Below are 22938 nucleotides of genomic sequence, written 5' to 3'. Positions count from 1 at the left end.
TTGATCCTCCTTTGGAATCAATGATATAAAAGCACTACGCCATGAAGGAGGAATCTCTAAACCCTGTAAGATACCATTAAAAAGATCATTTAATGGTTGAATCATCTCCTCCATTAAAGCTTTATAATAAACAGCTGTTAACCCATCCGTACCCGGTGCTTTCCCTAATTTCAATTGTTGAATTGCTGAGGCGATTTCCTCCTTAGTAATTAAACCATTAATTTCATATTTCTGATCCTCAGTCAGTTTAGGAAAACTTGCCTCAGCTAAATATTTATTTATATCTAACAGTTGTACATTAGTAGATTTGTATAGGTTTTGATAATAATCCAAAAAAGATTTTTTAATTAATTCCTTCTGAGAAACTAGTTTACCCTTATAATTTATTTTCTCTATTATTCTCAGTCTCTGTTTCTTTCTTAATTGATAAGCCAACCATCTCCCCGGCTTATTAGCATTACAAAATGTATTTTGTTTCATAAATAATAAATTGGTTGCAGCTTGATCTGCTATCAACATATTAAATTGTGACCTTAATAACTTTACAGATTCTTTAGTGCTTTCATCAGAAGGATTTAGAATCAAAGCCCTTTCTTTTAATTTAATTTCATCTTCAAGTTCTCTACGTTTCTGAATCTGATTTCGCTTATAAAAATTATTCATTTTTATCAAAACACCGCGCATAAATGCTTTACCTGCATCCCATACCATTGACATTGAAGTCCCCTTGTACATATTCAAAGCAAAATAGTCCTTTAAACACTCCTTTAGTTTTTGAACATTCTTCTCTTGTCTAAACAAATTTTCATTAACTCTCCAGGATCTTCTTTCCTCTTTCTCTTGAATCAACTCCATCCAAACTGGACTATGATCCGTCAGTGATCTAGGAAAAATCTTTACATTCTTTACTTTATTATACAAATCCGTGGTAATCAAAAAAAAGTCAATTCTTGAAAAAGATTGGTGTCTGTCAGAAAAAAAAGTAAAGTCTCTCTCCTCTTGATTACGTTCCCGCCAATAGTCCCTTAATTCCCAGTCTTCTTTCATATCAAAAAAGGCTTTAGGTAGCCTTGCTTGTTTAAGAAAAGGAGAGGAACCTTTCTTATCCCTTTGTGTATCTAAGACACCATTCCAATCACCCATTAATACCACCGATCTATAATCAAGCAAAGTTATTTTTTGGTGTAACTGTTTATAAAATTGTTCCTGTTGTTGATTTGGAGCATAAAGTCCAACTATAAGTACTTTCTTACCATAAATACCAAGTTCAATCATCACATATCTCCCCTGGGGATCTGATTCTACCAGACAAGCTGGCAGGTTTTGTTTGACATATATAACAACTCCCCCTTTCTTCCCAGGTGCAGGAGATATAAAATGAGATCCCAAACGAGCATTAACTAAATATTTCTGATCTTTAAGTAGAATATGAGTTTCCTGTAAACAAATAACATCATTAGTATGTTGTTTCAAATAATAAAAGATTTTTTTCCGTTTCTGAGGAGAATTCAATCCATTAACATTCCAGGTCAAAAACTTTGCCATCTCCCTTGGCACGCAGCCTGGAGAAGACACCATCAAACTCTGACAGAGCTGCGTGTGTTGCATAACTCTTGGGTCTTGCTCCTCCCACCGGCGGTGATGCACTTCCAGGAGAATTCTCTTTGGGCTCTTTTTTACGTTGCTCTTTCTCTTTACGCTTATAAGCTGCACGAGTCATCCTCTGCTCTTTAGCCTCCGTTTGGCGTTGCTTTGCCACTTCTATCATCCCTGCGGAAACCAAATCTAGTGCCTCAGATTGCTGCTCAGGTTCCTTAGCACTCAAAGATTTCCGACCAGATGAAGTTGAGCCTGCACTCAGGACCGAAGTATAGAAATCTCTAGCTTTGTCAACTGTGTTCAATCTGTAACGTGTCCCAGCATGGCTCAAAACGATACCCATCGGAATTTCCCATCTGAATGGCATCGATCTAGCTTTAAGCTCATTGGTTAAAAAAGCAAAGTCTTTCCTACTTCTTAAGATTTTAGATGGGATTTCCTTTAGAATGATGACATCTTGGGCGGCAATCTGAAATCTTTTGTTGTAAAAAGCTTGTATAATCTCATTCCGCAGGGACTTCTTTGTAAAGTAAATCACCACATCTCTGGGCAAATTCTTCTGCTTAGCAATCCAGGAGTTGAGTCTATAAATTTTTTCTACTTCTCTCTGTAATTCTCCTTTATCCATATCCAAAGCCAGCGCCAGATCACTAAGAACCACCTCCATCAAATCTTGATTCATATCTTCCTTGAGGCCTCTAATCCTCAGAGCATACTCCATTTGTCTGTATTGAAACATCAAAATATCTTCTTGTGAGGAATCCACCTTCCTTTCCACGTCTTGAATTTTGTCATCTAAAGAGTCAACTTTGTCTTCCACTTCCTCAAGCCTTGCATCGAGCTTAACCACCACAGTAGCCAAACCTGAAACAGCTGCCAGTATATCTTGTCGTAATTCATTATTATTTTCTTGCAATTTAGACTTTATCCCCGTTATCTCTTCTTTGAGATCAGATTTAATTTCTGATTTAATCTGTGAAACAAATTGAGTCATTTCCTCTCTCATTTGAACTACAATCTCTCCCATTATGCCTCTAACCTCTTGCACTGAAAGTCCAGGTAGAGGAGGGGAGGGTGGTGGCTGAGCCGGTGGTGCATGTTTAGATTGTTGTTGTAGCTGTGCAGTGGAAGTTATAGGAGAAGAAATAACCTTGGGTACTGAGGAAGGCTGCTGCCTCTTTGAAGCCATTTTAAAAAGCACAATTGTCACTTCCCTTTCCCCTCCAGCCAAAAAGGGAGGAGGAAAAAAAGAAAAAAAGAATTTTTAAAAAGAGACAAACTATAATCATTAAAAGTCCAGAATAAATCCCAAGAATAAGTAATAAAAGAGCAAACAATTCAAAAAAAAAAATTCTAAGCCAAAAGCAAAAGCAAAAGCAAAAAACAATCCTTAAAAAGGGAAAGTAAAACAAAAGAGAAAGGAAAAAAAAACTCCGACACTTTCAAAACGCCATCTTAAGTCCTTTCACTAGTATAACAAAGAAAAGGAGGAAAAATAGTAAAAATCAAAAGATAAAAAAATAAACACCTAAAATATAAGAAAAAGTCCTTTAAACTGCTCCGTCCGTTTAAAAATTACTCACCAAAATGCTGTAAACACGGAGATAGAAGCGGCGGTTTCTTTTGCTTCCAAGGAAGCAAAAACAGCTGGGAGGCGGAGATCAGCAAGAGCTCCGAGGGAACACTCCTTTCACCCCCTCTAGAAATAAATCCAGAGGGGGTTCAGGGGTTCTACCTCTACTCTTGCGTTCTCTATCCCTTCCCTTTGCCCGGGAAGGGATTTCCGAGCCGCGGGCCAGCTGATGCGCGCTGCGCTCCGCGGCTCTGACACTTCCCCAGCTGGACGGCTAAAAGCTAGCCGCCATCGCCGTCGCCTCCCACCGGAAGCTCCCTTAATTCTTAAAACAAAAACCAAATTATTTTTTTCATATGTACTTGACATTTATCATAGACTTGCTGTATATTCTTGAAAACACTCCAGGTAGGAAAGATCTTTGTCAAAATGTATTTCAAAATTAATACAAATCCCAGATTAATGACCTGTGCCAAATGTAATAATGTAAAAATGTAATAGCCAGGAAAAGCTATTAAATGACAGACAGAATTGAATGACGACTTTAAAAGGTTCAAGCAGTGAAAAGTATATATTTATTGTTCTTTTGAGTTAGTCTTGACTCCTGGCAACTTCCTGGACTAGTCCTTACTTGTTGATTATTTAGTTGATTGGCTACTTGATTATTTTCTTGGCAAGATTTTGGAAGCAGTTTGCTATTGCCTCTTTGCTAGGGCTGAGAGTGATGCACAAGTTCAAGGTCATCATGCTTAAGAAAGGACTAGAATTCATCATTTTCTGGTTTCTAGCCTCGGGCCTTAACTGCTACACCAAACTGACTCTCAAAAATGCATTTGATACAATTTAATATAAAAACACAATGGTGAGTAGGTGAAGAGATAACATTCTTCTTACATTTATGAGATGATACTTATTTTTTTTAATGTATTTTTGACTTATAGCACGTATTCTGAACTTCTTGATATTTTAAATGACCAGAAAAATGTATGATGAATTACTCAGCAACTCTATTGTGTCTAATAGATGTAGAAATAAATAATACTAACAAATAATCCACTAAAGCATATATGATAATAAAACTTTGCTGTGGAAGATTAACACGGGAATTCCTCTGCAGATCAGCAGATCTGTGTATAGGCAGTCCTCGACTTACAACCATTTGTTTAGCGACTGTTCAAAGTTACAATGGCACTGAAAAAGTGACTTATGACCATTTTTCATACTTATGACTGTTGCAGAATTTCCATGATTACACAATCAAAATTTGGACATTTGGAAGACTTGTATTTATGACGATTGCAGTGTCCTGTGGTCATGTGATCGCCTTTTGCGATCTTCTGACAAGCAAAGTCAGTGGGGAAGTCAGATTCATGTTATTAACAATTGCAGTGATTTACTTAACAATTGTGGCAAGAAACATCATAAAATGGGGCAAAACTCACTTAACAACTGTTTTCCTTAGCAATGGAAATTTTGGACTCACTTGTGATCATAGGTTGAGAGGAAAATGGGTGAGCTATTATAGCAAACTCATTAGGAAAATGAAGTAATAGCTTCAATCAATAAGTTAATATATTTTGTATAATAATAATAATAATTAATAATAATAATAATGTTGGAAGGGACCTTGGAGGTCATCAAGTCCAACCCCCTGCTCAGGCAGGAACCCTACACCATTTCGGACAAATGGCTGTCCAGTCTCTTCTTAAAAACTTCCAGTGTTGGAGCATTTACTGCTTCTGGAGGCAGGCTGTTCCACTGATTAATTGTTCTCACTGTCAGGAAGTTTCTCCTTAGTTCTAAGTTGCTTCTCTCCTTGATCAGTTTCCATCTGTTGCTTCTTGTCCTGCCTTCAGGTGCCTTGGAGAATAGCTTGACTCCCTCTTCTTTGTGGCAGCCCCTGAGATATTGGAACACATCATATCCCCCCTCGTCACTAATTTTGTCACTTGGTCAAAGAATGCAATAAAGTTTGTCTGACATGATCTGTTTTTGACCAACCCATGTTGGCTTTTAGTAATGACTTTGTTTGCCTCTAGGTCAGTGGTTCTCAACCTGTGGGTTGGGACCCCATTTGGGGTCGAACGACCATTTCACGGGGGTCACCAAGCAACGCAGCCCGCCATTTTTTTCCCCCTTTTCCTTAGCTGTGCTACTCCCTTTTATTCTATTGGCTTTTGAAAGCCAATAGAATAGACTCTCTTCAATTGGCTTTCAAAAGCCAATAGAATTGTCCAGGCTGTCTCTGCCCTGCTGATCCCGCCAAAAGTCCCATTCTGCAAATGGTGCTGCACCAGTTGAGTAGTCTTCGACTTACGACCGGTTGAGTAGTCCTCGACTTATGACCAGTTGGGGGTCGCGGCATTAAAAAGGTTGAGAACCACTGCTCTAGGTGTTCGCTGATTCGTTGTTTGATTATGTTTTCCAGAATCTTCCCAGGTATTGAGGTCAGGCTGATAGGTCTGTAATTTCCTGGATCCATTTTTTTTTCCTTTTTGGAAGATGGGAACGACGTCAGCTCTTTTCCAGTCCTCTGGTAGTTCCCCAGTGCTCCAAGATCTTTGAAAAATATAGTTCAGTGGTTCTGAGATCACATCTGCCAGTTCCTTGAGAACCTTGGGGTGTAATCCATCTGGTCCTGGTGATTTGAACTCGTCTAGGCTGGACAGGTGCTCACTTATCATTTTCTTGCTTATCTTAACTTGTGTTTCTATACTGTTTTTTATGGCACTATTTTTGATAGGTTGGTCTGTTTTTTCCCTTTGTGTAAAGACAGATGCAAAAAACGAGTTAAATAGTTCTGCTTTCTCCCTATTGCTAGTCACCTTACCACTTTCACCCACTAATGGACCAATTGTTTCCTTTACTTTTTTCTTGTTTTTTACATGTTGAAAGAAGCTTTTTTTGTTATTTTTGTCTTTGGTCGCAAGCTTTAGTTCATTTTGAGCCTTGGTTTTCCTTACTTCATCTTTGGAGGCTTGGGCTATTTGTTGATATTCTGATTTAGTTATGTGCCCCTTTTTCCACTTTATCAACAGTTTTTTGGACAAATTTGAATTTTGAAGAGGGAAATAAGGAAGGTGGTTGCATAAAAGCATATTAGGAGAACTTTCGAGATATAACAAAGGAACTCTGCTGAATTGTATCAGAGAACAAGATAGTCCAGGACTTCTTTGTATGAATGAACAAAAGTCACAGAATGTGATGTGCTGGGAAATAAATGCAGAGAGATAAAGTGTGGTGTTCTAATCATAAGGAGAAAAAGATTATTAGGATCTGGAGGAGGAGAGAATGTCCCTGAATAGATTTAAGGAGCAAGTCATATAATAAGAGCTATGGAAGTAATTGATAATTTAGACAAATGACTGGATGAATGTGAGTAGATGGATGATGTCTTAAAAAAGAACTCAAGAAAGAAATCCCACTCTTCTGACATGACTTTCCTAACAATGATGAAAATTCCCCCCTTTCCAAGGATATGTGACAAATTATCCACTCTAACCTTCCCTACAAGGACAAAATTCACTCACTGCAATGTTGAAACTTACTGATATTATGTCTAGCTTAAGGCAACGAGGTTTATTAAGCTTTCTGATAATTTACGATAGGAGTGCTAATCTAGATATAACAGCAGAAATTTGTACACTCCATACGTATTTAGAAATATACTAGTTGTCTTGAATGGAACAAGTGTCCTAAAAATTAAATTTAATCCTATGATTTCCAAAACTGAGAAATTAATGGCCTTGGGCACACATATTTTGTTTAACATATTTTGCATCAGATTCAGAAACCATGAATTCCAAAATGTTGTAATACTTCACAATTTGTTACTTATAATATTTTAATTGAAAGTGAAAGAAGCAATGTGTGGTGTATAGTATTGTCTCTAAACCAATAAACATACAATAAACTGATTTTTTCAGATGCGTACATTTTCAAGGACATGTTCAAGTATCTGCTGTTCAACGTGGCTTTAGTCAACTGAGGCTTTCACTAAATGCATTAAGAGTCCTGGATTTAATTTGGGCCATTTTGTACAATATGCCACAAACGTAATCAAAACTCAGTTTTACATCAAGCATGTTTATACTACAACAATACTATATGCAAACTGCGATCTTCGCTGTAGAGAACAGCTTATAATCTAATATAGTGGTTCCTACATCCCCCCGCAACTCGGCGACACTCACACCCGGATGAGTATACAAGATCTCAAAATCATTAGTGAAGGCGCGGACTCGGGTCATGTGCAAACATCTCTGACAGGTCGATCTTTCATTTGCCATCAGTCCACCATACCTCAACTTCGTGACGCAAATGCGATGCGCAGGTCAGGTCATAGGCAGTGCCATTTTTGATAGCGGCGCGTTGCTGGGCGTCGCCATCTTGTCTGTGGCTAGGCGTAGGGGGCGCCATCTTGTGCCCTTTGGATGAATGAACAGCGACGCGAAAGAGTGAGTCCATCCGGTTTGCTCGCGGCTTCGTTCTTCAGCGTGGCCGACCATGGGGCTCCACCTCGTCCACCTCTTGCTCTTTCTCTGCCTGGGCAGGGCCCTAGCAGCTCCCGAGCTGATCAATGAAGACGTAAAGCGGACCGTGGACCTCGGGACACACCTGGCCAAAGTGACGGCTGAGATTAGCCTGGCCAACTCCGCGGGGAGCTCGGCATCTGCCACGTCGTTCCTCCTGGCTTTGGACCCCGGCTTGGAGAGCCACCTGGCCTACCTCGGGGCGCAGGTGAGCAACCGCTGGGCCGTGAAGCTCTCGGCCTGCTTCTTCTGGCGCTCTTGAACCCGGATGGCGCCTTCGTCCCCCCGCCCCTTTCCAAGTCTGTTACTTTTGCGATCTGGCTTTTCGTTTCCACGTTGTCCGTTTTTACGCGAATCTGTGCTTTTGGGCCCCTCTTCCTTATTTTCTTTTTCTGCTCCTCCGCTTTCTTCCCCAGCATTACTCGTGTATTACGTTTCCTCTCCAACCCTTCCTAATTCCAGTTTTTGGTGGCAAGGAGTGGTCTGGCCAGTTAAGTCCTTAAATCGGCGGTTGTTATGGCGATTGGGCTAATGCTTTGGCTGAATAGTTGGAATACGGAGATACCGAGCGGCGATCGTGTTATAAACCAGAGATTCATGTTAGTCAGAGTGGTTGGATAACATCTTTAATCGTCGTTGTCCAGTTTATGTTGGTTTTTGGAAGTTTTAACAAATGGTATCCGACAGGCACCCAAATGGAGAGAGCAGGGTACAGCATGGCAGAACTATGGACAAAATCCACCCATGTTGTGGATATAGTGAAACTCCAGAATCTTCTAAGCTGTTTGTGTAAACTGTTGTAAACTGAGAACACAAAATAATGAACATATAATTTCATTGAAATCTAATTATATTTCATCCAAAATTGTTCTTGAGATGCCGTTTGGACTTTTGCACAGCATGCCAGTTCAAATAATAATGCCTTTCTGTGGCCAGATTCACCACTTTTTTTTGCTTCCTGTTAGTCCTGTGCGTTGATTCTCTTCCAGAGTGCTGCTGTAGTAAAAGCCTGGTGAGTACTGACACGTAAGCATAGACTATTTCCGAGAGCCGTGAGCAGTAATTTAAATCAGGGAGGCGTGGCTTTCAAAGCCTGTCCGTGTCTCTTCAGCTTAATATTGAAGCATCCTGCCTAATTCTGGTGAAGGAAAAGTTGCTTTGGGAACTCTTGAGGTCCTTGAGACAAGTCACTAAACACTTTGTTGCTGGTATTATATGTTAATGAAAAGTTTTGACAGAAACTTCATCTTGAAAAAACTACAAATACTGTTTTGCATTGGTTCTAAATGATTTTATTGTGCAAGTTAGTGTGATTTTAAAAATTAAAATGAGCCAGAAAGTCCAGATTAAACTAATTGAACTAGAGGGGAAAGTACTGTAATTGTTTGAACAAGGGCATTTATTAATGCCAGTATGAGACTGAGCTTGAGGTCTGGGCTGTGGCAACAAGTCTTCATTTTTAGTCCATTAAAAAGATAGGTTTGTGATTTTACAGTTCTGTTCCTTGAGTTCAGTGTGAATTTATAATTATAGGAGTTATGTAGAATGTATATCTTCTGCTAATTCCTATCTGCTGGATCATTTTTAAAATTGGCCTGTGTTATTAAATAAGCTGAACAAACTCAGAAAAGTAGCCCTCCATTATTTGCATAGTTCTTGGACAAACAGTATTTTCTACCTGGCATTTCTGATAACATGGTTCTACTTTTGAGTAGAATATTGTAAAATGATTTTTTTAATGAGGAAAATCACTTTTACTACTCTCCCTCTATATGGCATGTGATGAGGGAATTTAAACGTTGCAATTCAAAACCCCAGGGAGGGGATGCTAAATTACTTATTCTCATGGAGAGTTTTTCTTCTACAGTCAACTCTGCCTTGAGAGTAAAATGAAGTTTGCATAATTCACTTTTTTAGTAAATTTTAAGAGGCTTTTATTATTATTATCAATAAAAGGAAAATGTATTTTTGGACTTCAACAAAGTCAGTTCAGTCTATTCTCAGTTATTCAGGGAGCTCTTTCACAAGAATTCTAGTAGGATAGGTTTGAAATGAAAACCTGTGCCATAGGTCTCTACTATTACTGTTTTAAAATTAGGTACCTGAATGCTGTTTTATTTATTTATTGACAGTGAGTGCATAGATGCAACCAACCATTATTTACTTAGTAGAAACTTTGGTGAAGTTGAAGAAGGAAAAAATATGTATTTTTTGTAAGCAATATTGTTGCTACCTTTTGCAAAATTCTAATTAGAAAGGAAACATTACTTATTTTTCCATAGATAGTTTGCTAGAGAAAGAGAAGGGTTTTTAAAATTTCTAGTTGGATTTTTGTGGGAATTAGTTATGTATGTCTTACTGGTTTTCTACAATTTTATTTATTAACGCTAATGTTTGTGTATTCTAAAATAGGAGTACAATCCATTTGACACATATTTGTCAATTTCTAATGGGTGATGTTTCAGGTTTTAAGAGTTATGAGTAGTTTTTTTAGTAACAATCTTTAATTATTAGCATATGCCTCAAATTAAAATGTGTTTTTGGTATACTCTTTGATCTTTCTTGGCAAATAGATTTTTTTAATCTAATGAATTCTGTTGCCTTGTTTGGGAACTGTCAATGGTGACACTGACCAACATTTTATATAATTTTTTTGAACAGGTAAAAGCTGAGGAAGAAGAGGAGAATACCCTGGAGGTGAAGGAGACAAAAGTAAAAGGTAAAAGGTAAGTTTTGCCATGGGGAAATAAGGGCTGGTATTTCTACTTCACCTTTTTAAGAGTACTTTTAAAAATGTAATCTTCAATGAGACTTCAAAAAAATGTCGTGTGTTTAATTAGACTGTATAAATAGGCTGATACCTCAGATTCAATTTTGACTGCTTGTACTATTTTTAGGAAAAAAGATAATGTGCTAAAAAAAAGTTTCCTAAAGTTGTACGGCAACAGAAATGCACTCTGGTTAATATGTTCTTTATTTCACATTATTGTATTAGCAATGAATACACTGCATTTTTAAAAAATAAGTTTATTGCTTTAAAACCATAAGAGCTAACCATTGAATTTTAGCAATGGAATTTGTCCAGTCCCATGATAGATCAAGATTCCTCATAGCAGTAAGCTAATTTAGAAGCAAAGAACGCAGAAGTGATCTGACTGATTTTCTATTTTTTTCCCTTCTTTTTAGTGGTAAATTCTTCACTGTGAAATTGCCGAGTCCTTTGCCTCCAGGTGGAAAAATTCGTTTATCTATTGAAACAGTTTTCACACATGTCCTGCAACCCTACCCCACACACATCTCTCAGGCAGAGAAGCAGTTTGTGGTTTTTGAAGGTAATCATTATTTCTACTCTCCATATGTAACCAAGACCCAGACAACTCGTGTGAAACTGGCCTCAAGAAACATTGAAAACTACACCAAGTTAGGCAATCCCAGCCGCTCAGAGGATATGATTGAATATGGACCTTTCAAGGATGTACCCCCATACAGTGAGGTAAACATTTACTTGTAAGATACAGATAAAGTAAACTTGAATTGCTGTGTGTATAATGTAAAAAAGGGACAATGAATTGAATAAAAATAAAAACTAAAAAAAATCAATCTTGTATTTAACGACGTAGCTGGTCTCTGTAGTATTAAAGAAGTCTGCGTGGGTAAATAAAACAAAATCTTTGCAGGTGACTTGCTAGATCAGTGGTTCTCAACCTGTGGGTCGGGACCCCATTTGGGGTCGAATGACCATTTCACGGGGGTCGCCAAACCACGCTGTCCGCCATTTTTTTCCCTTTTCCCTAGCTGTCCTACTCCCTCTTATTGGTGACCACACCCACTTGGGGGTCACCACAACATGGGAAATGTATTATGGGGTCACGGCATTAGAAAGGTTGAGAACCACTGTGCTAGATGGTGGCAGGATAGAATGCTCTTTCAGTAGTGCATTTGTAAAAACTGGAACCTTTTATGATCAGTCATAAAGCAGGTACAGATAGTCCTCTGCTTACATCCATTTGTTCAGCCAGAATTCAAAGTTATGATGGTGCTGTAAAAAATGGATGGACAAGCATCCCTGAAGTTCTAGCCATTGCAGCAGTCACGTGATTGTACTCTCTTGCCTGGCTTGTGATTCCAATGTCACAGGGAGCTGCAGTCACATGATCCCCATTTGCAACCTTCCCTGCAAGTCATTCCAGTAAGTCGCTCCTGCTCACTGCACATCTGCTGCTTTTGTAGAGCTTCCCAAGCCCTCCCAGCTCCCATTGTATGTTTGTGCTCCTTACCTAGGTTTTCCTCTTCTTGCTTAATAGCCTATATGTCTTGGGATTACAATAGCAACTAGGACTATTGGAATTGCTGTCACTATACAATTCACTAAGCTATTTGTTCATAATGACATTGCGCTTTAGGGTTCCTGAGCTGCAAATATTCTTTTGGTACATTGTGCTTTACGACCGCATTGTTTAGCGATGGCAATTTTGGTCCCAGCTGCCATTATAAATCAAGGACTATCTGTAGTTGGCATTTATACATTGGTTACAGAGAAATGGAATATCCCTTTTCCAAGGCCTACATGGGAATGAACCCAAGTATATAAACAAAATGGCATACACAAAAGCCTGATAACCCATTGGCTCAGCCTTGTAAATAGATTCCCAAATCAATGGTCAAGCTTCTTAAAAAAAAAAAAAAGACAGTTCTTTTGAATGTGAGAGGGAGTATACTATCCCACAGGTAATTCTCAATGTGGGTATCAGAAATATATTCCCTCTGCGGAGATACAATACCGTACCACATGAACAAGAATGAACCATGTTAGGGTCAGGAGCAGGAGAATTATTTTCATGAGTATATTCCCCTTTCTCTCCCTCCACCCCCCCCCCAATCCCAAAGACTAATGGATTGGTAATCAAGTCCAGAGCTATTACTTGCTAAAATTAGGCTGAATACAACAAATTCTTACCCCTGAATTCACTGATTCTTGACAGATCAAGCAGACAGGTTTTAAGTTCAGGCTGAGCTGCAAAGAATTGGGGAAAACGATTCATTCATGAACATCTAAGAATGGTTTTTAATATCTAGCATGTAAAAGGCTGTGATCTCTGTCAAAAACTAAAATCTAGTTTATGTTGCCTTTGAGATTTTATGGAAAACTGGCGTTTTTCATGAAATAGCTGTAATGCTAATAAACCTTAAACTCAGGGTGTAGTTTAAAAAAATATCAGTGTGACTTTACTAGCTGGTCACGTAAGTGAAATGGCTGCTGCTGCAAATAAATACTCAATTTCTCTGTTATATTTGTCTTTTTCTCAGGACACCCTTAAGATACATTATGAAAACAACAGTCCCTTCCTGACTATTACCAGCATGATACGTGTCATTGAAGTTTCTCACTGGGGTAATATTGCAGTTGAAGAAACTGTTGACTTAAGACATACAGGAGCTGTGCTCAAAGGACCTTTCTCCAGATATGATTATCAAAGACAGCCAGACAGTGGAATATCTTCCGTGAAATCATTTAAGGTTTTTCATTATTTCTTTTATTTCTTGTTTTATTGCTTTGTTTTAAGCAATAGCATCATATTGTGAAAATGAGTCACAATGAAGTAGCCATGAATGAGCCATCTACTGAAGGAAGAAAGAGGAGAACATTTGGAACAAGTAGTACTTCTCTGCTTTGAGAACATGAAGTGTTACCAAGAATGTTTTCTTGTTTTCAGCTCCTATTTAAGTCCTGATTCTATCTCTTCCAGGATGCAGGATGCTAAAACAGAAAGTTTTAATAAGTAGCACATTACTTATTAACTAGTAGTTAATATTACTTTAGAACTATTAAAACTTGCAGTTAATAAGTAATATGCTACTTACGAATTACTAGTTTTACTATTTTTTTCTGCAGCTCACTTGTGGCATCCATCTGAATCTCGTTCTCTAATTCATTTATTTGAAACATGATTTTGTAAGTTCATTGATTTATTTATTTGTAGGTAAATCTCATTTAAAAGTGCTTAGAACAGACATGTCAAACCCGCGACATCACGTGACGTCGCGTGACGTATCGGAGCTTTTTTCCCATTGCCCGCAATGGGGTGGGTGCGGTTTCGTCGTGACATGTCCGGCCCGCAGGCTGGCAGTTTGACACCCTTGGCTTAGAATATAATGTTTGACAGTGTTTAGGGGGAGTTTTTGTAAAAATAAGACTAGATCAGGGAAATGAAACAGCTTTGTTAGCACAAAAGTGCAGAGGTGAGTAGGAGTAGATTCCAGAGCAGATCAACATGTATGGAGGAAGATATATTTACTTTAATGATTTGTAAAGGGATGCTTCATATATATTCTTGGGAATTCTGAAGGACCCCTTTCAAAAGATTTGCAAAACTTTCTTATATTATTTTTATTGCTTATGGCTGATTAATACCAGCTATCTGAATGGAGATAGCTGGGCTATATTTTATCTGTACTGTGCAAGTGTCCCTTGTAAACAATTGTTAATATGTGATACATAGAACTTCATTTTAAAAAATGGAAACCGCAAGTTTTAAAAATTAAGCCATAAGATTTCATTGAAGTGACATTTTGATCATGCTGTGTTTTACTGGCAACACTATTTCACAATTGGTATATGTGTCCAGTTTATGATTTATAATGGATATATTGGATGTGCAGCTAAAATGTAGGCTAGTTTGATTGCTCAACAGTGAGACACTGGTGAAACGGGTACAGTAGCTCCTGCATTTTCTGCGATGCATGAGAAAAGTACATTTTCCCCTATCCTTAACACTTTCTACAGAAGGACAATCGAGAGCACCCTGGCATTACAATCTGGTTTGGAAGTATCATTGCTTCAGGCAGAAAGGTGGTGCAGAGAGTGGTGAGGATGGCAGAAAAGATTATTGGTAGTTCACTTCTTCTGCCTAGGACGGGTAAGCAACCTTGGCTATGCTGGCTCAGGAATTCTGGGAGTTGAAGTCCACGAGTCATAAAAGAGCCAAGGTTGCCTACCCCTGGTCTAGGACATAGCATGTAACCAATGCTTGAGCAGGGTCCACAGGATTGTCTGGGATGCTACACATCCTCTTCACATTTTCCTTATTACCTTCTTGGAGGAGGCTTTGTGGTATCCCCTCAATGAAAAGTGTTCCGGGGCTGTTTGATATATGGTGGGCACGGCCAGTTCCTCAAATGGGAAAACATACAAGGCCAGTCTTTCTTGCTTTTAACCTATTACAGATTTCTCTGTGATAGTGCCCCAATTGAGGAAGAATCTCCCTGCGTAGACACACTTGATGGCTTCTTGGCATCATGTGATAAAGATTTTTTCTTTCTTTCAGGCTTTCTCTTAAACTTCACAATATTTTATTTTAATTTAATCTGAATTGCTGGTCTTATGTGTCTTAGAAGAAAAATACATGCTGCAATTGAGTTGTTTCTGATTATTATTATTATTATTATTATTATTATTATTATTATTATTATTGGAAGGGATTTTGGAGGTTATCTAGTCCAACTCCCTGCTCAGGCAGGAAAGCTTATACCATTTCAAACAAATGGCTGTCCAGTCTCTTCTTAAAAACTTCCAGTGTTGGAGCATTCACAGCTTCTGGAGCAGTGGTTCTCAACCTTTTTAATGCTGCGACCCCCAACCGGTCGTAAGACGAGGACTACTCAACCGGTTGTAAGTCGAGGACTACTCAACTGGTGCAGCACCGTTTGCAGAATGGGACTTTTGGCGGGCTCAGCAGGGCAGAGACAGCCTGGACAATTCCTATTGGCTTTTGAAAGCCAATAGAATTAGACTCTATTCAAGAGAGTCTATTCTATTGGCTTTCAAAAGCCAATAGAATAAAAGGGAGTAGCACAGCTAAGGAAAAGGGGGAAAAATGGCGGACTGTGTTGTTTGGCGACCCCCGTGAAATGGTCGTTCGACCCCAAATGGGGTCCTGACCCACAGGTTGAGAACCACTGTTCTGGAGGCAGGTTGTTCCACTGATTAATTGTTCTCACTGTCAGGAAGCTTCTCCTTAGTTCTAAGTTGCTTCTCTTTGGTTAGTTTCCATCTGTTGGTTCTTGTCCTGCCTTCAGATGCCTTGGAGAATAGCTTGACTCCCTCTTCCTTGTGGCAACTCCTTTGATAGTTCATACTGAGTTTAATCTGCAAGTTACTAATCAACATTTGATAGACAGTTATATAAACATAATAGATTATATTTATTTTATAGTCTCTGTCTTTATGGGTCTTACTAAAACTGTCTTTTTGCAGACTATCCTTCCTGCTGCTGCTCAAGATGTGTACTACAGAGATGAAATTGGCAACATATCTACCAGTCACCTTCTTGTCCTGGATGACTCAGTGGAAATGGAGATTCGGCCTCGTTTCCCTGTGTTTGGTGGTTGGAAGACTCACTATATGATTGGCTACAACTTGCCCAGCTATGAGTATCTCTTTAATCTTGGTAAGCAACCATATCAGATTATTAGCCACCGGAAAATTGTTTATATACAATGAAACAGCCCAAGTATTTCTGTATTTATGATCAGATAGGCACATTTGAGATTTTCAAGAATTTGGGTTGTTTTCTTGATTTTTGTTTTGCATATATATTTAAAAGGTTTGTCTTGAGTTTATTTTAATCATGGAAACAATGTCTGAAAACTAGCTGAAAACATTGCTTGCAGTTCTTTCAAAGCTTAATTTCCATCTACTAAAGTTTTCATTTCTCCAACTTTTTATTTATTTGTTAAGAAAACTGGTACGGCTACCCAATTCATTAAGGCTTAGAGAAGTAAAACACCGAATACAAAACCCATTAGCCCTTACCTCCTTGGTGACAATAATCAAACCCCTTGATGGGCTCCACCCTGTGGAATCCAATCCCACTGGCAAAATCATATCTTTGGGGCTTTTTAAGAAAGTATCAAGATGGAGGCACGTCTTATTTTTGTGGGAATGATGTTCCACAGGGAGGGAGCCACCACAGAGAAGGTCTTTCTCAGTCCCAGTAGATGGATGTCCTTAATAGAGGAAACCAGTATCACCCATTTTTTTTTCTTCTTGCACAATATATCCAGATTTCTTATGTTTTAGGAAATGTTGAATGCAGAATTGGCATATTTTATTGTGTGAATATCCTAGAATTTGTCATAGAATCTATCTACACAAAATCGGTTCTAGCTACACAAAATCGGTGCTTAGTGTCTTAATGTTAAAATGTTATGTTGATGTTTTATACAACTATATCTTTTCTGCTGCCATTATCAGAAAAGGAAACGTTTACAGTGCATGTTAATGTTTTTAAGGTGATCAGTATGCCCTGAAGATGAGGTTTATTGACCATGTTTTTGATGAGCAAGTTACAGACTCATTAACTGTAAAGATTATTCTTCCAGAGGGTGCCAAGTAAGTACAACATGTTTGATGATGTGTTGATCCATGATACTCTGTGCTATTGGTTTGTCACTCATAAAATATAATTCCTGTGGTATGCATGTGCAGCATTTTTTAGCAACCAGTCTACTTTCAGCACATTACATGCAAGCTATGACTTACGTTAACCATCTAGCCTTAACTGTTACATATCTTTTAGATTTTTTCCCCCCAGAGTATCTCTGACATTTTTGTATCCTGTTGTCTGCAGAAATATTCATGTGGACAGTCCATATGAAATCAGCCGGGCTCCTGATGAACTTCATTATACCTATCTTGATACATTTGGCCGTCCAGTCATTGTGGCACATAAGAGTAACCTAGTTGAACAACATATCCAAGATATTGTGGTAAAAACAAATTCTTTGCTTGGTTCATGTAAAGCATTAAAATAGTTTCTCATCCTTTGAGCCCAAATTGCTCTGAATTTAGTATTAAATTAAAATTGTCATGTCAGCAACAGAAAAATTTTAGTGTATGATTAATTAAAAAAAATACTGTGATAGTATGGTTGTAAACCAGATAGGGAAATGTATAATAAATTTTCCTTGTGTTTTACTACTTGTCTTTTTGCAGGTACACTATACCTTTAATAAAATCCTGATGTTGCAAGAACCTTTGCTAGTAGTTGGAGCATTCTACATCCTATTCTTTACAGTGATTCTGTATGTGAGGTTGGACTTCTCCATCACTAAGGTATCACAATATAGTTTTGAGAGAAGACGGAGGTCACTATTTCATAGGATAATCTTTTATTAGAGTTTTTGCATTAATTTTGTTGTACTGGACCTGCTTTTTAATTTGCAAATTAGAAATTAGCATACAGGCTGTTAGATGTAAAGCTAATATTTAATTGTTTCTTAATATAGACAATTGCTTGTCTAAACAAACCAAACTAATTAGCAAACATCTATACTGCTGTAAAGGTTGATCTTTCATTTTTCAAAAGTCTGCTCAGATACAAAACAGCTGTCTACCTTGAAGCTGTGGTGATACAAAAATGCTTTCAATTCTAATTTTGTTAACTTTGACTCAGTTTTAACAAAACATTGAGCTCCTGCCCTATCAAGCACCCTAGAGATTCAACAGTCCCCCTCCCCCCCCTTTAGCCTTCCAGAGAGCATGCAAAACCTGGCATTTCTCCCAAGTGCTGGAATAGGGTGAAGTCATAATGGGAGGAGAATGTGATAGATTGCATTAATGACATGGAGTTGCAGCACCATATTTTTCTATTTTTTTCTCTCTTTTTTTGGTTTTTTGTTTTCATTTTAATTGTATATATTGTTTTATTGTTGGGTCAGAGTTTGGTTTTAAGATGCATGGTTATACAGATATTTTAAATGAATAAATAAAACACGAAATGCAATATATGATGCTTCATCTTAAAGTTTTTTTTCCATGTAAAGCGTTGTTGTCTTGCAGGATCCAGCAGCAGAAGCTAGGATGAAAGTTGCTTGCATTACAGAGCAAGTTCTAACTGGAGTGAACAAGAGGCTATGTCTCTACCGCCTTTTTGATGAAGCTGTGAATAAGTACAAGCAGTCACGTGATATTTCTGCCCTGAATAGTGGCAAAAAATCTCTGGAAGTTGAACATAAAGCCTTAACGAATGAAATAACCTCGTTGCAGTCCAAGCTGAAGATGGAAGGTTCTGATCTGTGTGACAAAGTAAGAGTCTGTTAATACCAAAATCCCATCATGCACCTTTTAGATTTGGAAATCCAGAGAAAATGCTGAAATGTCTCATTTTGACATAGCTTCATGCGTTGCCTTACTCAACATACATGCAGGTAGTCCTCAACTTACAAACACAGCTGGAACCAGAACTTCCATCTCTAAGCAATAGAGCCAAGCCTGATTTTATGACCTGATTTTTTGCAGCAGTTGTTAAGTAGATCATGTGGTCATTAAGCGCAGCTGTCTTCCCTCATTGATATTGCTTGTTAGAAGCTGGCTGGGAGGGTTTGCAAATAGCCATCACATGACCCTGGGATATTGCAACCATTGTGCATTATAGGCCAATTACCAAGTATCCAGATTTTGGTCACATGACCACACAGACACTGACTGTTGTAAGTGTGAGAAACAGTTGAGTCACTTTTTTCCGAACAGTCTTAACAATCACTAAATACATGGTCCTAAATCTACAGTAGGACTATCTTTGACTTGACTACTTCACTTAATTCTAGCAAGTCCTCCCCTCAGCTAAAGTTAACTGAGTATTGCAGTACTGTAATGCCACCTGAACAATATCCAAGCCACTTCTCTTGCTGCATCATACCTTTTGGTTATCATTTCTTCAGCACTGTCAGTGTTAGAAGTAAAAGATTTTCTATAAGCTACACATATAGTTAATATGGAATTAAAATAGTTAAAAATGAAACGCAACAGCTTCAGTGGCCCTAGTAGCGTCTGTTAAAAAAAAATGTATAATTTCTTCCATCAACTATGCATGTAAAATACATGTTAGGATTTCGTGTATTTAATTAAAAGGTCTGTAATGACAGCTTGTTGTCATAATGCACTTTTTGGTCAAAATGGGAATGAATAAAGTCAGTCCTGCAGACACTTCAAGCAACAGGAAAGGACAAAGCAATCAGCAATGGGAGGGTGAGCTTTGGGAGAATTTAGGGCTGCATGTTGCCTATCATTCAGATTTGCTACTCATCAGAAAAGGAAACCTTAAGTAGTATTGCACATAATAATTGAAAAACATATTTTTATAAAACATATTTTCCCCCCATTTTTTAAAGTAGTATTGCTTTTAAAATTGTGACACTGTCGCATTCCTAACATTCTGTCCCAAACTCCTTCAAGGTCAGCGAAATACAGAAACTGGATAGTCACGTCAAGGAGCTGGTTCTGAAATCATCTTTGGAGGCTGAGCGTCTGGTTGTTGGCAAACTTAAGAAGGATACGTACATTGAGAACGAAAAGATCCATTCCAGCAAGCGTCAGGAGTTGATCAGCAAAATTGACAACATTCTCGATGCACTATAAGTTAGGATTTAAAAATTGGGGTGATGTGAGGGAAGAATGCAAGGCAATTTGTATGGGTATACTGAGCCATACTAATTTAGAAAGTAAGAGAGCAGTAAATAAGTACGCCTGGTGTTTAACATGGGGGTGGGGAGGCTTTTTTTCCCTTGTAAACCTGAATTCGAGATTTGTTATTTTGGGGCATGTTTGCATTGCTATGTGGAAGAGGTCTGATACTATGTTGGCTTAATAACAACTTTTGTCCTCCCATAAAGTTACAAGTGTTAATTATTATGACTTCCGAGTCTGTTGTAAAGTCCCCGAATTCCCAGTAGAGAAACATGCACACAGGGCACTGAATATCTCAGAAGACAATAAATGCAATTATTTTTTTCAAAGGTTTGATGTCAAATCTTTTTCTCTTCCCATTTTTAATTTGGGGATGTAACTACGGATAAATAATTCAAAGGGGGTTTTGTAATATTTGTTGCACAGATAGAGATTTTTTTACATCTGAATTTTCTGAGCCTCTCGAATTTATAGCATCAGGGCAAGTGAAGAGTATAGATAAGATCGATTTGCTTATAAGCCTGTGCTTTTTCTCAGACAGTTGGTTTCTTTGAGAAAACAAAACTTAAATAAAGACATACGGATGTTTTACTTCTGGTTTTAAATTTCTTATTTGGGTATCTGGGAGTTTTTAGATTCCGGCACTGAACTGTAAGTGTTATTTTCTTCTATTTTCTTTTATGTATGAATTCCCAATTCTTGCGTTCCCAATTCTGTGTGGATATTATACTAAATAATACATGCCGAGGATATGTAAATATGTTTCAGCTGAAGTACAGATAGTTTTGGCTTGTTCAAAATTATCTAAATTTTATTGTACGACAGAATTTAAATGAAATACATATGGAACGGAAGCTGTTCTGTCTATGTTCTCTTGACCAAAGTATTTTGAAGTTTCTTTATAATGTCATACAACATAGAAAATGTGAAGATTAACCCAAAAATCAGCCTATTTCAGTTCCATGTAATAAAAATCCTTATGCCAATCAACAAAAGCCTGCAAACAGGCACAAACACAATACAGTAGCCACCTTCCTCACAAGGCATTGAGAAGCATACAACTTCTGTTAGGGAATACATAATCATTTCTTCATTTAAAATATTTATATACTACTTCCTATTAAAAGAAATCTTGAAGTAATTTGACAATTAGAAATTCACTGTTCATTGTAGTCGAAGTGAAATTGTTCCTGAGAAGCACTTTGTAGGAAAATGTTATATATTCAGAATTTTCACCTCTTGAAAATATTCTTTGACAGATTAACTTGTTAAATGATTGGAATCCCATCTTGTACAGCAGATGGCACCATGGTTACCTCTGCAAGAAAACAATATTTGATTTTATCAAGTAGATGCACATCATTAATCAATTTCTTAACAAACTCTGATCCAGAAAAAGTTTTATTGTACAAAAGAGTGCATAGTTTGTAACTTATTTCTTATTATACAACTGAACTGCAACACATAGCCTGATATGTATATATCAAATCAAAACAAAACTATTATGTCAAAGACCAGCATAGTTATCTGATCTATATATAAGGATAATTGTGTAAAGCTGTCCTTCAACATGCTAAGGAATGCAAGGGTGGCTAATGCATGTGAAGTGTTAAACATGTGTAATGAATTTCACAGTCCATGCCACCTTAGTAGCATTGTAATCCTGATACAGAATGTCCTTCATTCATTTTTTAAAGCTTCCTCATTTCTAAATGAGATATAACTCTCAGTTATATACTCATTTTTTTAAAAAAATGAATCTTGATACAGGGATTGAAAGCAAAATAAAAAGGAATAATCTTTTTGCCTCTTAACAATAAATGCATAATCGAGCCAAGGCACAATGACAAGCACCTATCAACAGTGCCATCTTATAGATTCTGCCACATGTTCATATCTCCATACCTGGTGACATAGCCTAAACCAGGGGTCTTCAAACCTGGCCCTTTTATGACTTGTGGACTTCAATTCCCAGAATTCCTCAGCCAGGCATGCTGTTTGAAGACCCCTGGCCTAAACTTAGAGCCCTTACAAAAGGCTAACAGGGTTGAAGCTAACCTAAACTCTAGGGCAGTGGTTCTCAACCTGTGGGTCGGGACCCCATTTGGGGTCGAATGACCATTTCACGGGGGTCGTCAAACCACGCTGTCCGCCATTTTTTTCCTTTTCCCTAGCTGTCCTACTCCCTCTTATTGGTGGCCACACCCACTTGGGGGTCACCACAACATGGGGAACTGTATTATGGGGTCACGGCATTAGAAAGGTTGAGAACCACTGCTCTAGGGGGAAGGACGTTCCAAACACAGTTGTCGTGACTGAAAAATCTCTTCCTGGTCCTGTAAGATGATGCTCTTAATTGGTGGATATTTTATCTATATTTGCAGTGTTCTTCAACAGAGGTAGCATTAATCACCCTGCTATAGGAGAGCCTAGCAAAAGTATTTGCCATTGAGTTTGAGTTTCCCAGGCAAGAATCAACAAGAATACACTAATATCCTGTCAGATCGTTCTTGATAGAGTATGGCTGCAACTTAAAGTGTTAACCCATGATATTTTGATATTCATGGGCTCTGAGATGCTCGTTGTCCTTTTGAATTAACCAACATGCCTGCTGAAACAGGTCCAATCCTGCAGCTTTTCACAGAGGACACATACTGGTTCAAGAAGATGAAGTTTGAAGATGTTTTTTTGCCAGTCAAAGAGTTCAAACAGCAAACCCTATTTTTGTGTTTGAATTGCTTCTATGATTGAAATCCAAAATACAATTC

At 38.0% G+C, this 22938-nt stretch overlaps 1 protein-coding gene across 1 annotated transcript; it reads left to right on the top strand.

Moving 5' to 3' along the window:
* The first annotated feature begins 7578 nt into the window (after positions 1–7578).
* Positions 7579–20761, top strand: RPN1 (ribophorin I). The gene is made up of 10 exons (XM_039345646.1): positions 7579–7912; positions 10366–10430; positions 10891–11197; positions 13012–13221; positions 15959–16151; positions 16996–17095; positions 17334–17472; positions 17699–17818; positions 18545–18790; positions 19940–20761. Exons 1-10 carry the CDS (start codon positions 7679–7681, stop codon positions 20120–20122), a joined length of 1797 nt encoding a protein of 598 aa, XP_039201580.1. The 5' UTR covers positions 7579–7678; the 3' UTR covers positions 20123–20761.
* Positions 20762–22938: the final 2177 nt, after the last annotated feature.

Source organism: Crotalus tigris, unplaced genomic scaffold (assembly GCF_016545835.1).
Source record: "Crotalus tigris isolate CLP2741 ecotype Arizona unplaced genomic scaffold, ASM1654583v1 scf7180000017969.2108049, whole genome shotgun sequence".
Lineage (NCBI taxonomy): Eukaryota > Metazoa > Chordata > Lepidosauria > Squamata > Viperidae > Crotalus > Crotalus tigris.
The sequence above is the reverse complement of the archived record's forward strand: the minus strand, read 5'-3'. Positions and strand labels throughout refer to the sequence as shown.